This window comes from Zonotrichia leucophrys, chromosome 6 (assembly GCF_028769735.1).
Source record: "Zonotrichia leucophrys gambelii isolate GWCS_2022_RI chromosome 6, RI_Zleu_2.0, whole genome shotgun sequence".
Lineage (NCBI taxonomy): Eukaryota > Metazoa > Chordata > Aves > Passeriformes > Passerellidae > Zonotrichia > Zonotrichia leucophrys.
Window position 1 is genome coordinate 17,493,558 of NC_088176.1, and position 18,725 is coordinate 17,512,282.

General features: G+C 45.2%; 1 protein-coding gene across 1 annotated transcript; it reads left to right on the forward strand.

The window, feature by feature from the left end:
- Positions 1-2,228: 2,228 nt before the first annotated feature.
- Positions 2,229-18,725, forward strand: DRGX (dorsal root ganglia homeobox). The gene is made up of 6 exons (XM_064716987.1): positions 2,229-2,316; positions 4,863-4,960; positions 5,208-5,309; positions 7,814-7,986; positions 8,288-8,400; positions 18,254-18,725. The coding sequence occupies exons 1-6, from the start codon at positions 2,283-2,285 to the stop codon at positions 18,517-18,519; spliced, it is 786 nt and encodes a 261-aa protein (XP_064573057.1). The 5' UTR covers positions 2,229-2,282; the 3' UTR covers positions 18,520-18,725.

Consider the following 18,725-nt stretch of genomic DNA (forward strand, 5'->3'; position numbering starts at 1 on the left):
CTACATCTGTTAGTACTATGCTAAAATTATAAGTGAATGGATAAGATAGGATCAGATCAAATCAATTTGTATCTCAAAATTAATTTTTGCCTTGCTTTGCTACATTAATGCTTCACAGGATGGAAGCATAGCTCCAACTTGAATATACGTTAGGGGAATTTCCACATCTATGCCTAATGTAAAAGACAGAGCAGGTGATATTTCTATGGCTTATTAGTGTTTATTTAATGAGATTGTGTGTACAGAATCAACTTCCCAAAGACATCATCTCTTCAATATCACTATTTCTGCACCTGTATTGCCTGTATCCATCTCCTTTGCTCTGGTATGAATGTTCTGTCTTTAAACTCCCATCAGATCTAAGAGAGCCTGTGTAGATTTGCTCGCCCTTCCTGCACAGAACATTACAATCTTTATAAAATATTAAATTTGTGTAGTCTGCCGGAGAAGCAATTGTTCCAAAATAAAATCAGCAGTCTAGACGAAACATAGACACCAGAACTTATCAACAGTTGTCTGACTTACATCTTCTGATGCATCTTGAGTGGGTCATAATACCAACTTTATTTTCAGTGGTGCATAAATTAATTACACGCATTTAATAACCAAAATATCATTATATTCCCCCTTTAATATCATAAAGGCTTTACGCCAGGGAAGCACTTAATGTGCAGGGGGCCATAACAGGCTATTATCCTTGTGTAATGCTATTACAGAACCAATTATGCGCCATTATACTTGCTTTTTTTGCAGTTTATGTGATTTGATCCAATCCCGCGTCCCTGACTTGAAAATTTCATCTGGGTACTTTAAAGTCTAATTTTCACCCGGGCTGAGGCAAGGGCCATCTCTCTCCGCTGAGCCTATGTCTCGGATGCATTTTAAAAGTAATTGCGAAGGGTCCCGCCGCATATCATTTGCAGACGGGAAGCGAGCATAAATCCAGAGACCCCTCGCTGCGAACAAAATCAAACTTTGCCGCGGTACGATCGCTTGGAAAGGCGAGGCGTGTGCAGAGCGGCCCCCCAAAACCCATCCGGCGGCAATTACCGGCAGCGCTCGGGGCCCCCCCGGCCCGCACCCCGGGGCACCCCGGGCCGGGGGGACACGCAGGGGGCTGCGAGCCCCGGAGCGCCGGCGCTCGGAAAATAATGGGATTGTGTTGCTGCCGTTCACATTCCTGGCGTTTGCTGAGAAATTACACGTTTTTTTCTTTTCATCCTCTCCACCCCCCCCCTGCTCTGCACACCACGTGGGCCATTTGTAGGGCCCAATAGACCTATCCAAGTTACTCACTGTAGACAGCGCTGGAAATAATCAGATTAAGGCCAATTATGCGTGAGATTATAAAGGCAAGTGCTGAGAGGCAGAGCATGCTGTAGACAGATATAAAGACATCTGGCCACTTCCAGAACTCCACAGAGCCCTTCTGTCTCTGCAGCCAACAACTCCCAGCGCCTTATTCTAAAGCAAAACGCCCCCAAACCTTACCGGTGATTTTTACTTCTGTTCGGTTTAGGTATGGATTACTATATTCATGTACCTTCTGGATTTTTTGTTTGTTTGTTTGTTTTTAGTATGACTGCATATAAATTTGAATTGTTGCTTGGGTTTTTTTTCCTTGCTGAGGAACATTGGCTCCCAGTGTGCTGGATGCTTTAAAAAGAAGGCAGCTTTTAGAATTTATGGCTGTTTCATTTTGGCAAAATAATTTAAATTTTCTTTTAAGCAGTTCAATCTTACCTACAAACATTTTTTTTTCTTTATGTAACTATTTGCTCTGTAAAGGAATATTTGAGATAGATAGATAGATAGATAGATAGATAGATAGATAGATAGATAGATAGAGAGGTGGATGGATGGATGGATGGATGGATGGATGGATGGATGGATATATAGAAAAACAAGAGAGGCACAATCTGCTATTCTGGGCAGGGAAAAAAAAACAAACCAACAAAGTTTTGCTGATTCTGATTACTGTTCGCCTACCACGGAGTTTTCTGCCTCTGTCTTTTTTAATTCGTTGCACAGGGTCAGGCGCTACTTTCTTTTCTTCCTCTGGGATGGGCTTTAGGGTTATCAATTCAGGGTTTCTTCAGGTGTTTTCTTCTGGCTCTCCACCTATTCTGTTCTTTCCCTCTGTGTGTTCAGACCTGCAGGAGGCACCTCGGCGGTGCCGGACGCGGGAGCTGGTGCGGGTCCGTGGCTGCGGGCTGGCCCCGGTGCCGGCCGCCGTCGGGCTCGCAGCTGAGAGCAGCGGGCGCCCACCCAGCCGCAGGGCCATGTTCTATTTCCACTGCCCCCCGCAGCTAGAGGGTGAGTGTTGTCGCACAGACATGTGTAAGTACAAGAGCTGAACTTCGAGGTGTCTGTGGGCGGGGGTGCGCTGGGGACCGAAGGGGAAACTGCGACCGAACTTGCGCCACGACTGTCGCGTACAAATGCGTGCTGGAATAAGATGCAAATTTATAGAGAGACAACTAAATATCATCGTTTTCCTAAGGAAAATACAACCCTGTCCCCCTCCCCCCTCCTAGCTTTCCCATCTTGTCACAGGAAGAAAAGAAGGATTGCATGACTTTTTTTTTTTTTTTTTTTTTTAATTTGATTCCTGCTGGAAAGGGCTTGGTTTTACACCCCCACCCCCGTCATTTTGCCACCTGCCTCCCCTCTGTGGATAGCGATCCCGCAGTTGAGCCTCAGGCTAAGAGAGAGATGCTTTTCTCCCCTCCCAGCACAGATGTTGGTGTCATGGCTGTAATCGGGACACTTTCAGGACGTGGTCACGCCTCCTCCCTCCAGCCAAAGGGACCGCATAAATCTTTAATGCTATTTTGCAAACATTCTGTGGGAGGATGGGGAAAAATGAGGTATAACAGAAGGGGAAAAAAACCGGGGGAAAATAAATATTTGGGAGGATGATTTTTCTTTGTATTATTGATTAGAGACTTTTATTTTTTTATTATTATTATTGTTGCTGTAGTTGATTCCCTTTCTAAAAATTGGCAGCCTTCAGGATTTCCCCGTGTCACCTCCGCAGATGCGCGGGCCCCTCTGCCCCGCTCCCTCCGGCCGCTTCTCGCAGTGCCGGAGCATCCCCGGGGCCGCGGCCGCGGAGCCCCAGCCCCCGGCGGGGCTTTCCCCAGTGCTCGAGCGCTACCGGCTCCCTGCGGCTGCACGGCGGGGAAAGCGACCCGGCCCCGTAAAATCCCGGCCAGGACACCCCGCTCCCTGCACGGGCATCACCGACGGGAAGGGGCTTTCCCTGCGGCGGCGCTGGCAGGAGGATGTGGTCCAGCGGTTTTATCCCACTTCGGGGAGGGTCAGCCCCTCTTTAAGCACGGCTTCCCAGGGGCAGCAGACCCAAGCCGGTCTGTGCATCCCGGCTGGAATATTCACTCGCCAAAGTTTTCTCCGGGCTGGACAGGGGAGTCGGACTGGGCAGGACAGTGCGAGGGTCCTTCCGCCAGTGCCACCGAACTCTGGGGCGGCTTTGTTTGTTTGGTTTTGGCAGACAGCTTTGGAAACGTGTTCTTGTTTTTGTTTGCTTGTTTGCTGTGCGTTTATTTCTCCGGTGCCTGTGTTTGGCGGCCCCGCAGGCTGCAGCCTCTCCCGGCGCTGTCCGGGGCCGGCCCCTCGCTCTCCCGCCTTGGGCAGCAGCGGGGCGGGGGGAAGGGGCGATCTGTCCTGCCAGAGGGTGCAAACAGCGCTGGGCATCACAAGTAAAAAAATTAAAAAATATGTAACTCCGTCCAAACCCCGCCACCGACCCAAAGAAGGGGGAACAGAAAAGCTCTGTCCGGCCAGCGCTCGGGCAGTGGGAGGCCCGGTGCCGCAGGGAAGACACCGCTTTCTGGGGGTCACCGGGACAGTAGTTTGTTTTCGGATGAGCCTCTCTCAGGCCCACACGGTGTGAGGGCTGTGCGAGGAGAGGGCTCGGGGCCGTGTTTATCTTCCAAATGATGCTGCGAGATGAGCGGTGACCTCCAGCCCACGTACCCCAGAGCACTCCACGGGCAGCTCTGCCAGTGGGGTCACAGGGACGCTCAGCAACACTTCTGGGTGTTCGGGTATTTTTCTGTTCTGTGAGTTTATTTTGGTTTGGTATTGTTTGCTCCTTTGTGGGTTTTGGTTTGGAGTTCTTTTTGTTTTCTTTTTTTGGTTTGGGGTTGATTTCTTTGGTTTTATTTTTTGCTTTGCTTTAAGTTTTGAGTGGTTTTTTGGTCTGTTTTGTTTTGTTTGTGTTTTTTAGCGAACAGAAAGGGAGTGACACATTTCAACACGGGCACGCACGGATGATGTTTGACCAGGGGGATCCGCAAGGCCGGGGTCGGCTCCATGGGCCGTGATTCACATCCCGGTGGCCCATCTGCCCTCCCCCGATCCCCGGTCTGGGGACAACCCCCCGGTGCCCCCGTCGGGCCCCGGAACGCCGCTCGGGGAAGGGCAGGGCGGCCTCCCCAGCCCCCTAACCAGTCCCATGGCCGAGCGGCCGGTGCTGGGCTGCGCCGAGCGCCGTGCCCGCGTTCTCCTTCGGCAGCCAGGGCAGCAGCCGGGGCCGGTCCGGCCGCTTCCGCGGTGCGTGCAGAGGAGCCTGCCAGGGCCCCGCGGCCCCCTCGGCCGGGCAGACGGGCAGGGCCCTTGCCAGCTGCTGTCCGCACGCCTATGCCAAAGCTTCGTCTCTTTATTCTTTTAAAATACAAATGGCCCAAAAAAAGTTAATTCCCGGGCCGGGGTGAGCTCTGGGCAGCAGAACCCCCCCGTGCCCACGGGGCTGGGGCAGCGCTGCCCGCCCGAGCGGCTCCGTGCCCGGCCCGGTGTGCCCGGGGCACAGCGGCCCTAAGGCGGCTCTCGGCCCGCAGGCGCTGCCCCCTTCGGAGGTCACTCCGCCGGCGACTTCGACGACGGGTTCCTGCGAAGGAAGCAGCGCCGCAACCGCACCACGTTCACCCTGCAGCAGGTAGGAGCCGCTTCCCTCTGCCCCCGGCCTCGGCACCCTCTGCCCCCCGCTCGCCTGCACCGCACCGGCTCCCTGCCTCCCCCATGCCCGCTCCCTGCCCGCTCCCAGCCTCCCTCCCGCATGCCTTGTGCCATGCCAGCCCGTCCTGCCTGCCCTGCTGCCTCATCCATGCCTGGCAGACACCTCCGTGGGGCGGCTGGATCCTCACGGATCTCTCACAGATCTCTGCTCTCCTTCCCTCCATCAGCTCGAGGCCCTGGAAGCCGTTTTTGCTCAAACCCACTACCCCGATGTGTTCACTCGGGAAGAGCTGGCTCTGAAAATCAACCTCACGGAGGCCAGGGTGCAGGTAAACATCCTGGGGAATTACTTAACTCGGATATTCAAACTGGCAAACTTTTTTTTTTAATTTTTTTTTTATTTGACATCATGACTGCAGAGTGCACATTTGGCCAAAGAACGCAAATGAAGACGATCTGTCATTTTCATGATGCACTTTAATAACATCAACATAATGTGGAATATTAGATTAGGTTGATTAATCGGTCATTCATAATTAACTAGTGATAATGTTCTACACTAATTTGTCCGCGTCTCCAAGGTACTAAATTACATCAATGCACATCCATTTCCTTGCTTTTGGAGGGGGGGCGTGGTGCAGAGAAAAGAGCTGAGATGTGATTCTCCAAAGCAACTATGACCACTGTCGAGCAGTGGGGTTAGTCAACTGCAGGGAGCCCAGCTGCCAGGAAGAAAGCTTCTGCACCTCTTCAACTTTTCTCCCTTTTGCCTTCTTTCTAAACACTTAATTTAGGCAGATAAAGAGCCTGCAGAGCAATTCCCACACCTTTAATATGATCCAATAAATACCATTGGCCATGATTGCTCTGTCCACAGCCACACTTTTCCAGCCCTTTCTTTCTTCCTTCTCCTCACGTTTTTCCTTAGTTTTTATTTTCTTTTTTCCATGTTTGTTTTTCCATGTCCAGTCCATATGTATATGCAGGTTCTCTGCTAAAACAAGCAGTCCTGCAGTCGTCAGGGATGGATCCCTGTAACTCTTTAGGCATCCACAACAGAGTTGCAAACCATTTTTTGAACATGATTATGCATTCATTTTTATTTATGGGGCTTTTCTGCATGGTGTTCTTCTATTTTTTTTTTAATTTAGGTGCTTGGGGTTAAGACTATGCAAAGATCTAATTGTAGGAAATATAATAGCTTGCCTTTTGTTCCCTAGGGTCATGTTAGTATCTCTTAAAACCCAATGGCTGAAGAGAGATAATGGAATTCACCACAGTAAATTGGGGATTGTAAACAAATTATTTCTCCTATAATCAGATTATGTGATCCTGATTATTAAATCTGAACATGAATCATTGGTCATATGCGGGCAAATTAAACTGATTATTATTTGGAAATGAAAATCTCCTTTTACCACTGCATTGTAGGTACTGGCTTAAAAAAAATAATAAAAAATGCCATTTTGGCTATTGGTGCCTAAAGACTGAACTGCAAATTGAGATAAATGGGACAATTATTGAGCATTCAGAAGTGGAAGATCATAACTTCTTCCTGAAAGGTGCAAGGGTGAGATAGGGGTGGTGACAATTAGATTGCTGAGGACTGGTGTTTAGCCTTGTTGTTGGCTATTATGCAAACAGACAATAGATGCAAGCATTTGTTTAGCCTGCTTTCATGCAGGGACATGGGGAAACACAGAGGATGGGAGATATGTTTACATTATACCCCTTGCTCATTCAAATATGATTAATGTGCTATAAAGCAGAGTCTTAATCGAAGATGATGTTGTCAAACAATAACTAAATAGGGAAATAAACGACTTCATCATGCTCTTTCCTCAGAAGCAGGCGAACTGTCAGTGCAAAGTCATTAAAATATGATAATGAAAAATAGCTCAATTAAATATTGTTATAGCTGTGACCTTCATTCAATTAAGACACAAGAAAGTGTCTGCATTTTGCTTTGCATTTAACTGCTCTAAATTTAGAATATAGATAAAATCATTATTCAATGTTTGCTGATACATGCAATTAAAAGGTAGCTAACTAAAATGGAATTGGAGAAGGAGAAGAATAATAATAACAACAATCTCGCCCATACTTGAATTCATGTATTAAAATGTGGATTTCCTGACCTCCAGAGAGACTTGGCATTTGCCACCTCAAACATCATACTTTCAGCATATCAGCTCCTAGGTTAATAGGAAAAAAATTTTTAGAATAATAGCCATAAAAAAAAAATCAAGAATATTAATATTGGTTTTGCATATGGGGGAAAAAAAGTTTTGGAAATTGGTGTTCTATTCTGAATTCATAGTGTGGCCTGAAGTGGGGGCAGTTGCACAAAAACATTATTAAACTGCAGGATGATGTTCCAAAATTAGTACCTATCTGCTTTTGAGTCCTCTGAAAGCAGACTGGCCATGAGAGGAAGAACAGCCAGTATCAGCCCTCCCCAGAAAATGGGCTGGATAAGATGGCCAGATCCACATCTTTTCACTTCTGACCTCTCTGATTCTAGCAGCAACTGATTTAAAGACTTCTATATGTTTTCATCAGAGTGCTTAGACATGTATTTAACCCTACATTTTTGTTGTGACATGCCTTTTGAATGTCTTTAGACATTTCTGGCTTGCTTTCCAGATGCAGAAATATCACAAATACAAATGTCATCCTAAGACTCAACTAGAATAGCAATGGGGATACAAAATAAGAGGAAGATTTAGCCAAGCTAGTAAATGACAGATTTCACTGGAGTAACATTTTATAATCTCCTTGCTTCACATTTAGTGAAACATGGTTTTCACATAGGATTCCTCTCCTGCTCCAGGTGTGGTTCCAAAATCGAAGGGCTAAATGGAGAAAAACAGAGAGGGGTGCTTCTGACCAAGAGGGCTCTAAGGAAACCATGGCTGAGGTGGCACCTCCTGCGAGGAATTTAAATTCCCCTTCTCCAACAGACCAAACCAGGAATAAAAAAGAGGGTCTGGAGATCCAGCAGAGGTAAGAGTAATATATTATATCATCTGCCTACCTGTCTGTGGGGCAAGAATGCCTCATATGTGCCTCAGATTTGCTGCTATGCCTTGACCTAGAGGCATCATCTCTAGAAAATGAGGTGTTTCTTGTGCAATCCACTGTTCCCTGTGGAGAAGCTGAGGAGCTGGTGGCTGTGGGAGACTGATGTTGCCCAGCCTGGGTCACATCTAGTTGTGTGCTGAGACACCAATGTGTTTGAGTGCATGCACAAAGGGAATCAGCTGGTTCTGGTTTTGTAAGGAACTTGTCTTCTTCTCTCCATCAGCCTGAGCCGAGCAGTGGGTCCTACAGGACCTTTCTTCCCTTCCTGCCTGCCGGGGACTCTTCTCAACACAGCCACCTATGCACAAGCTTTATCCCACGTCGCCTCTCTAAAAGGTAATTTACTTTATTTTACTTGGGAGGAAGCTCAAAGAGCATCCCTTTCAAGCTAAGTGGCATGGTCCCACTGCCCTCTGTGAGGAAACCTTTGGGAAATGGCAGACCCCTCTTTCTGTTTAGATTGGCAGTATTTGCACTGACCAGTGCTGCACATACCGAAGTGAGTCTCTTGTAGTAGGATCATTTGTGGCAAAACTCCTTCATTTTACTCTGACAGCTACTTTTTGTGAGGTCAGGTTTTCTCTGAAGGAGTAAGACAGGTAGGGTTTGCTCCTTTAGAGTTTTTGTTGCATATGCATTTTTTTTAAAGACCTAAATTTATTCCAATAAATTAGTTATATACATCCTTTTGCATTATGTAGTACCTGGCACCATTACGGATGCCTCATCCGCTCTTTGCATGTGGTTTCCTTTGCAGTGCATCTCTTCACAATCCAGACCTTTCTCTTCTTGGACAGTAGATCCCCTTTGAGAACTTGAATAAAGCATGTTCCTGGGGACAGGGGAGGATACAAAGTAATTTGTATTACCTGGGACCCCGGCTTCAGGAAGGGTACATCCTGTGTCTATATACTTTCGGTATCCAGCAGCAGTATGCAACTTTTAAAAATAAATCACCTACTCATCCATTAGCTGTTCTTAGTCTAACAATTTATAAGACTAAGAGTGTAAGCAGGATGAATTCAATTTATAGATTTATAGGATGCAAAGCCTTATAGCAGTGCCAAGCACAAAGAGGCACATACATTTACTCTGTGTCCCAGTGTGCTGCAAGAACTTGTGAGGAAAGTTTCTCAGTTAAAGACCCACCACTACAAAGAAAAATGTCCTCTAATACATCTCACTGTATTCTCTGGCATACCTCATGCTCCTTGTATTTCCAGTTAAATCAGCACTGTCAAGGTGTATTCCTGGAGTGAGTTGTGTGTTAAGTCCAGTGTCCTGCTCCCTGCACCCTCTTCCCTCCTGTATTTCAAAAGAAGCTGAAGCCAGACACATCACACAGTTACTGCTCGTTTGGTAGGTGTGGGACCTGGAAGTTTGAAACAAGAAAGGACACACAGGGTCCTAAAAAAGCCCTAAAACCTAAAGGCTTATTGTGACCTGTAGGTGGGCAGCAGCTGCTTAGAGTGCCTGAGTCCTCTTGATCTCTGCCCTGTGAAGTCTTGGGGTTGCAAATTTTCACTTTTTACATTGGGAAGCCTCTCTGAAGTAAATAAGATGAAGTTTTTCAGGCAAAAATATTATTCATTCATAACTGTAATTCCAGACAGGTTGAAAAGTGTGGAAGTAGAGTTGTGTTCAGTGAATAATTTTGATGACAGTAAAGAAGTATTTTTCCTTAAAGTTTACATTCAAACATTTTCAAATTAAATGCATCAATATGTGTTCTCACTGGTTTCATGTTTAAATGTAGCTAAATTTTAAGAAAAAATTGCCCAAATAAACAAAACCAAGCAAAATGACATAAAAATATTAAATTTTTTGTGAGGGGTTGGTATTTTTAGCTGGTTTTTTTGAGGTTGGATTTTGTTGTTGGTTTTTTGTTTGTTTATTTTTAGTTTTATTTATTTGGAAGACTTCCTGTTACTCTTCTCTTTGATTTTACAGCTTAGCCAATAAATTGAGAAACTAATAATTTGCTCTTTTTTGCTTGATTGAAGATTTACAGCCTAGGGGCAGAAAAAGTTCTATTCCTGAAGCTTTTGTAGGTATTAAATAGTCAGTTGCCCAGACTAAGAGACAGTGTCCCTGAAAAAACTGTCCCAAATGTAAATAGAGTTTTTTTTATTTATACAATTTGTATAGGAATGGTCACATATCAGATGCCTGCATATTGTCTTGGTGAATGTTGTCAGTTAGACATGCAGTTCGTTCCTGAAATGTCTGTTTTATATTTCTTGCCTGGCACTAGAAATCTCCAGGTACGTGCAAGGGATAAAGTAGCATATTTTGATTTTATGGAATGCAGATACAAATTTGGACATCTGTGTGTGCCAGGAGCTGTGTGTGCCTGTCAGGGTATTGTTAACCTGGCATGGGACTGGTAGTCTGAGCCGCTGCTTTGAGGATCTTCTGCTGCTGCTGCTGCTAGGTCTTAGTAATGTCAAATTCTGGCTTTGGGGCTAAGGGGGAAGAACTTATTGTTATATGAGGGACCAAATCTGATATATACAAGCAGAGAATAATTGTAACACCTCTCTTGTGGCATTGATATATTGAGTATTGTGTCCTCCTTCCTTGGCCCATCTCCACAAGTTCCTCTTTCCCCATTTCTTCAAGAGGAATTCCCTTGGGCTGGGGTAGAGCTGTGCACAGCAGTCACTGAGTCTTGGTCCTGTTAACTGGTGACCAGGGCAATCTCTAGATCTTCTGAGTGGACCAAAGGTGTCACAGGCCTAATGCACAGTCTGCTTTTCTTTGGTATGGAAACTCCAGGTAAATGATGTTTCAGCTAAACCAGTGCATTTGAGAGCACAACCAAACTCATGAGTCAGTCTGGAGGAAAAGATAAATGTTGTGAGAAGGAAGGAAAGGACAGGGGGAGACACAGTGTCCACAAAACCTTGATGTGACTGTCTTTGTCATATTCTCAGTTAGTTTGTTCAACTCTCTTTTGATTTCCGTTTGAGACAGGAGCTGTGTGCATGTGGGCAATAGTATGTGTCCTTAAACATTTTAATTAAGGGACATAAGCCTCTCCCTTGAAAATCTAGTTGCATTTTGCTGCAGAATGATGCCAGAACCCTGCCACAGTCAGTCTGGAGGCATAGGACTTTATGTCACACAAATCCTATAAAACTCAGCACAGGGCATAAAGCTATGAGCTGCTTGCTTTTTGGATTGTTTGGATAAGGGAAAACCCAGCAAGTAGAAAGGTTTTCCAAAATTTTGCAAGTTTTATTGAAGAGTGAAATGACTGAGAGGTCTTCACAGTATTTGTTTTGTGCCAGACATGCTTTGAAATTACCAGGAATTCTCTGTACTTTTTAAAGCAAAATATTTGCTCCAGAATCAAAGCATTATTTCACTACAAAAGGATGCATGGCCCTGCTTTCTTCTATGCAAGTATCAAATAAAATGCAGCTCCTCTATGTGGATCTTGTAAACAGATATATATTCCCACCACTGGGAGAACAATCCTGGCCAGTTAAGGGAACCATTCTTCAGTACAGCCATAAGAGCTGCCTGCAAAAAAATGAGCACTCTCAGCACATCAGGTTCTCCTAGGAAGTGTAGGTTGTTTTCTTACTCTTTTGAGGAGACAAGGGGCATTTTGCTGGACTTGTGAGACAACAATTTGCTGGTGTTGGTGAATAATATTTGACTGATGCTTTGGAAGGAGACAAAATCAATACAGCGAATAACAAGTGATGATGGTGATGTAAGTAATTAATAATTATTTTAGGCTCTCAGGGACCATTTCCATTCTGTCATCTGAGAGTTCTTCATCTTTAGTAAAAAAACCCAATTCCTCTCTTTCTCTGGCTTTTCTTGGCTCCAGACCCAGGTCTCCAAAGCTACATAAAGTGCTTAGGCCACAAGAGTCTGGGATCTAATTTGTAATTTAAGGATGTAATAGCTGAGGGTGAAGCTGGTCCACAAGAGATAGGAAATCTTAAGACAGCCTAGTCTGGGGCAGGGACTAAGACTGCAACTTTGCTTTTGGAAAGACTGTGAAGTGCTCGTTAGGCTTGCCTTATGTGGCTCTGGACCCCCCATGTGCCATTTCTAGGATAAGGTGATATTGTTGGAGCATGAGACCAGGTCTGCTCTGATGAATGAGAAGAAAGCTATTTTCCCTAAGCACTATGCCTCATGAATTCTGCTGTGTCTGAAACCAAGATTTTTTTTTCCCATCAAAGTGAAGATATTGGCACCACAGGATGTTCTGTTAATAAAATGGGATGGCTATACTATGCAAAGAAAACTGTTATTCAGAATATAGACTTTTTCCAGAGAAGAATATATTATCACTGGACAGTTTTTCTCTGTTTCTGTCCAATCTTCTCTGTTCAATAATACAACAGACCTTTTGCTGTCTCTCTCAAGTTTAGCACAGTGGAGGCTGTACTCAATAGCAAACATCTGTTAACAACTGTATCCTCTCCCCATGTACTATTCTGTCAGGAAATACAATTCCTCATTTGAAGAATTAGCACAACATCATAATTTCTGGGGTATACAGTGTTTCCTACTTCAGGAGTTTAGTACTTCACCGCTGACCATAATGAGGAAAAGGTTGACTCACAGAGATGAAATTTCTGATGTTCATTACTCTCTAAAATTGCCCTGGTTTGACAACTATGCTACTTCATTGTGGTGACTTCGACAGTTCCATGATCTTCTAAGATGAAACACTTACTGTAAGCCAGGCATCTGCAGTCCATTTAGTAGATTTAATTGCAGACCTCAAAGATGAAGGGAAAATACTTGTTTTATTTATGGGCTGTATAACTATAGAGTCATCTGGAGAAGCTAGTGTTCTGTGCAGAGAGAGACCTCAAAGTACCTTCTTAATGGATGACAGCATGAATGCAATTCATTAATGCAGAAGATGTTATTAATGGGTGTAAACAAGAATCTCCGTTTTTCGGCGGATGTGTTCTACCATTCTGGTGGCTGAGGCCAAGAGTGTGTCTGTTACGTTCCGCTGAAATTTCCCCAGACCCATGATGAGTGAAGTGTATGAGGAGAGAAATAATTACACTTGCCAGGGAATTACTTTCATAATTCACCCACAGCTCTTCTCCGTGCAAGTTATAGCTCAGTTGGTTTTCACGGCACCCCCACACCACTGAGAGAGGAGCTCGATTGTATTATGCACATCCAAATGGGTATTGCAGGCCACTGTTGATTAGGCTCTTTTATGGTTTGCTGCTACTGTGGTTGCTGTTCATATTAGGGAGGCTTAATTGCAGTATCCAGGATAAAAACCCTAAAACATAACTAGAACTGCCCGTCCATTACATTTCAATTGCTATTATGGAAAGATGGAGGGAATTTGCTCAGTTCCGTTAGGCAATTCCCATTGCCGAGGCTGTGAAAGAAGTGTTCAAGGACCTAACTCACCCTTGAACTCGTGTTTGTTGAACTGAAAGTCCCGTTTACCGTAAGACTGGGGAATGAGAATAAAACTCTTAGAGTCTTTTATTTTCAGTGCCATTCTTGATTATGGATTTACTGAGTTTTCTGATGTAACACAGCCAATATATTAAGTGGGTTGGTTTGGCATTTTTCTTAGTTTATCTGCCACTCTGACTTCAGAGAATCTAAAACATTTCTTTAGTTTGCTGCAGATTCACACACATTGAGAAGGTTCTTTTGATTCCCATATCACAGGTCCCCAGCTCTATCACTGCTCTACCTCAGAGGCGGAGATTTTTGGTCTTTTTCACTAGGAAATACAAAGGCACTTGGAGCCCTAAGAGCACGAGTAGGAAATAGATGCTGTCTTGCTCCTCCAGGACAAATCTTGATTAGGTTAGTGGACCTTGGCTGGGCAGGTTGGTTGATGAGGTTGCCAAGCTGACAGCATTCAAAGGAATGATGAGGTTGCCAAGCTGACAGCATTCTGTTCTCCCAGCTTTTCTATGGGCTTTGCTGCCAGCCTTCCTGCTCTAACAGGCAAGTCCTGGCATCTGAATTTTTTTTTGGGGAGTACTATTGGCACAAATAAAGGAGGATGAAATAAATCCTCCAGTTCCAGTGTTGAGTTATTTTGACAGAATGGCTCCTCATGGTGGAATATCTGAGCCAGATCATCAGCTCTTTGTTGTTTCTACTGGGCAAAGAGGGGTCGCAGCCAAGGAGATGTGAAATTATAACATTTGGATTCTGCTGGCACCTCTGAAGTGCTCTTCCAGGCTCTGGGCAGCACAGGGTACTTGCCACACTTAAACAGCTTCTCAGCAGAAGGAGAAACCATCTAGTATAATTTCAGCAGCCTTGAGGCTACGCCAAATTAAACTGGAACCATCTGATGCTTCTCCATTTCAGTTCATGCTTTTCTTGTTCTGAACTTCTTGATTCAGAGCTCGAGAAGATTTGAATAAAGACACTTCTATGTTTCCTACTTTTCACTTAGTCTTTAATTGACAGAATGTTGGTGTCATCTGTGAAGTGCAAGAGGGAGCTCCCATTGCTCAGCTCCCACTGGTAATCAACACTACAAACTTGAGATTGTCGTTGACCTTCCAATCCTTATGATAGGGATTAGACTGAAGTAAACCAATGTGACTACCATGAGAAGATAACAATAATTAAATCAAACATAATATTTTCTCTGAAAATTAAGCATAATGCATTGATATATGAGGGTTTTAAACGGGATTTTTTCTCTCCTTCCCTCCATGTCAGGTTGTAATTCAGCTGTCCATATCAAATGCTGATATGCACAAATAATGAAAGAGGAAAGGAATGTGGAGTTTGCCTTTTGGAAAGACTACCCATTAAATTCTTTAAGCCCTTGACTTGAAACACAAAATGCATATTTAAAAATTTATATTGATGTTTATGTATCAGCATGTGCCCCACTCCTATCCCTCTCTTCCCACCTTAAACTGAACCATGGAACTGCACAAAAGAGTCCACAACGAAAAGTGTAGATCAAATATTGTTACAATTTGAATGTGATGTTGGCAGAGACAAGACAAAACTAATTTAATTTTTCCTGTCAGTCTCTGTAGTAGATCAATTAAACTGCCAAGTGGATCAAATATTTCAGACTGTATTTATTACATTAAGTATTTATGTTCAGGCTGGGCATTTAAAGTATGATCTCATATAGGAATAGAAGGAGGTTCAGATCAATCCAGCAGAAATCTAATTGTGTATTTTAATTTTGCGTACAGAAGGCAGTAAGTTCCTGAAAGAAAGCAAACACTACCCTGTCCATATTGCACCAACTTGATACAAATCCTGATAAACTAATCCTAGATTGTCCTAGATGTTGGTGGGGGCTGCATTCGGATCTAGGGCTGATGGCTGAACCCTCACTGATTTTGATGAGCGCTGGATGCCTGAAGTCCTCTGAAGATTTGAAATAAGTAAGAACAGTTCCTTCCTTTCCCACTGTGAGCTCAGGGATATTGCAATAAGATATTACAAACTACTGCTGCCTGCTATATCTGGGTGCCTGTGTCTTGGTCACTGTCACTTTTCTGGAGATTGTGGGCTGACTGATGGGAAGGTGGAGACCTTGGACTCCTGAGTGTCCCATTCTTCGCCTTGGCTTTGTGCTGGCAAAGTCCACTACATTTCACTGGACTTATTATCTGCAGATTCAGATGATTGTAAGGTAGAGTCAACCTTCTTTACAACATACATTAAAAAGGAACAGGGCTAAATCCTTTTCTCCTCTATTCTAGCTGGACCCTGGAGCAAATGATGCTTTTTACTTTACTTTTTTTTTCATGTGTGAGCTGTTTGCAAGTATTTTAACCCCAGCAGAAATGAAAGGAATGGTTTATGGGTGAATTATTGCTAGAGATAGCTTTGTTTCCACCACAGGTAACTGCACCCTCAGGTTGCAGAGCCACTAGGTAATATCAGGGCAAATTATTAAGCAAAGATCTTAGGCTGGTGCTGAATGCTGATAAATATTTTATTGCTCTAACAATGGAATGAAAATTATTCTTAGGGAATGGAGCCGATTCCTGCTTTTTCAAAAAGGGGAAGACTGCTTTCCACTTTTCCCCACTTCCCACTAAACAATGCCTGTGCCCAGTCCTGCATTAGGCACTGCAGGCCAGCCCTCCCCTCTGCCTGGGAGCTGAACAGCTGTCTTTGAAAGCCTCATTCAGTTTGTGTTAGAAAGCAGCAGTGCAGAGGCACTTGATGCTCCTGCAGGCCTCCCAGCTCCCCTACCTCTGAGCAGAATAGTGGGACTTGGTGCAAAAAACCTGTTGCAGACTGCAGGGACCCTGAAGGGCCCCTCCTCCCTCTTGTAGAAACAGTGTCTGTGATTCAACAGGGCAAAAAATTACTTTATGAGTGTGGCTGGTGGTAGCAAAAGCTGTAAGTTGTGTTACTGAATAGATTTTATTATAAACCCTCCTTCTGACCTGCTCAAAGCAGCCACAGAATGCAAGACTGAGCTTCCTAGAGCTAAAAGCAAAAGAAGCCGAGAATTTTAGCCAAGTGCTGAAACTTTATTGTGCTTAAATGCCTGGACCCATGGAAATGTTGGTCTGCTGATCATATGCTTTACCAGAGAAGTATTACAAGATAAAAGGGTTCTTTCCATTTATATTAATAAGCTGTCCTTTGTAGATGCCGCTTTTTGAAATTCAAGGAATACTTTTTCCTGAATGCTGCTGGCAGCCACAAATCTCTGACAATTGCTGTGGAGAAGTCTTGCCAACATCTTAGAAACAAACAACTCTCTGCCTTCATTCCTAGCAGATGGGTGCTGACCCGTTGCTACCAAGAACAGAAGTGTAAAACTGTGGAGGTTATTAGTTCCATCACTTAGTCATGAGCCATTTAACTCAAATATTAACTGCAGAAATTAAAGCAAGTCCTTGGCTTGGAAAGATCAGGGGAAGATACTGCATCGTGTCAGGATGTGTGGGTGCCAGTAGTTGGCTGGGCTGTTTCTTGTTGAAAGGGAACATATCAGCAAAAGACAGGCTTCTGTCAGAGGTGTACATGAGATGTGGATCTGGTGTGGCCTCTAAGACCCCTGGAAACATGGTGACTAATGGTGTCTGGTTTTTAACCAGAGAGTAAATTCAAGAGGTAGCTCAGGCATCCTACCCCGCCTCCCCACCCTACTCCTCTGTCGCATTCTCCATCATTCAATGGATGCCTCTAAGCTGAGTACCAGCATGGGTTTTGGATGAACTGCATGTCCTGCCCAGTGATCAACCTACACTTCCAGGTGTGCTTGTTTGGGAACTGGCCCAAGCTACAGCATTATCAAAGAGAAACCAGAGGAAGAGCCTCAGAAAAGCAGCTGGTGGAGTGAGGACTGCCTCTGTCAGTGGGTTGCAGGAAGGTTTTGGCTTCAAGAGAGAGTAATCACTTCATCTGTGCTGCAGTGTTTCCCTGCCTGCTTGGAACAGCCACATGTCTCAAATGACAGGGTACAGATGCTCTGGCCCATCTCTCCTGATGGGACTCTAAAGCTGTATCACAGCAGCAGCTTTAGGTAGCTTTGGCTCACTTCTGAGGCCGTTCTCTTTGAGGGGTCACCCTGAAGCAGCACAGACACTGAATGGGTAAAGGTAGAATGGACTCTTGCAGGTAGACATGGTGCCAGTATCTGTCAGGGACCTGGCCAAAGGAAAGTATCTCATTTTACAGTGAGATAGGAGAAAACGAATGGATTATTTTCACCTTTCTCTCTCCTGTAATCTTTCAGGCAAAGATAAGTGACAGAACCCCTATGCTCACTCACCAAATGCTGCTGCCTACATTGGTCAGGCTCAGTGTGCAGGTGGAGGGCAGGGGACATCTCCAGCATGGAGCTGATGGCAGCCACAGAACAGCAGCTGATATGAGAGGAGGGACTGAGCTGAGCCTTGCTTATGAGAAAGTCTCATGTGTGATCTGAACTTCACTCACTTCTGTCTCTACTTCCCTCTTGCACTCTGTTTGTCACCCTGGATGACTCACAGTGTAAGATCCTTTTCACAGAAGGATCAGTAGAACAGGATATGGGTTTTCTAGCCCTAATGATCCAGAGGACACCTGTGTGCCTGCTAAAGGTCAATGTACCCACTAAAGATCAACATACCCACTAAAGGCCAGCCCCATCTCTGTCCTCTTCACACTGACCATGGAGGGAACAGCTGTTTTCCATGACCTTCCCAGCAGTGACTGTGCTTCTCTCCTTCCTCCCCAGGGAGCCCGCTGTGCTCGTGCTGCGTCCCAGACCCCATGGGCCTGTCCTTCCTGCCCACCTACGGCTGCCAGAGCAACCGCACGGCCAGCGTGGCGGCGCTGCGCATGAAGGCCCGCGAGCACTCAGAGGCCGTGCTGCAGTCTGCCAACCTGCTGCCCGCCGCCAGCAGCAGCCCCACGCCCCCTGCCAAGCCCGGCCCCGAGGGCAGCCAGGACAAGCAGCCCCCAGCAGCCAAGGAGCACATGGAGGGCGAGAAGAGTGTATGAGAGCGGGGTTCTGCCGCCCGTGCCCTGCCGAGGCCTGAACTGCAGTGTGGCCGTGCCCAGTGGGACACCATGGGCCACGAGGGACCCGCACAGCTGAGTGGCCTCTTTGGCTGCCTTTCATGCACCCTTGCTTTTCTTGTGTCGCTGTAGGTTCATTTCCCTGATTTAACAGCACTATCTGTGTTTGGAAACTTTGGTGAAACTGT

Excerpts from the sequence above, each read along its gene's own strand:
- DRGX (XM_064716987.1), top strand. The coding sequence starts at position 2,283 with ATGTTCTATTTCCACTGCCCCCCGCAGCTAGAGG. Across the intron at positions 2,317-4,862 it reads CTGCCCCCCGCAGCTAGAGG|GCGCTGCCCCCTTCGGAGGT; the intron begins GTGAGTGTTGTC and ends CTCGGCCCGCAG. Across the intron at positions 5,310-7,813 it reads TCACGGAGGCCAGGGTGCAG|GTGTGGTTCCAAAATCGAAG; the intron begins GTAAACATCCTG and ends CTCCTGCTCCAG.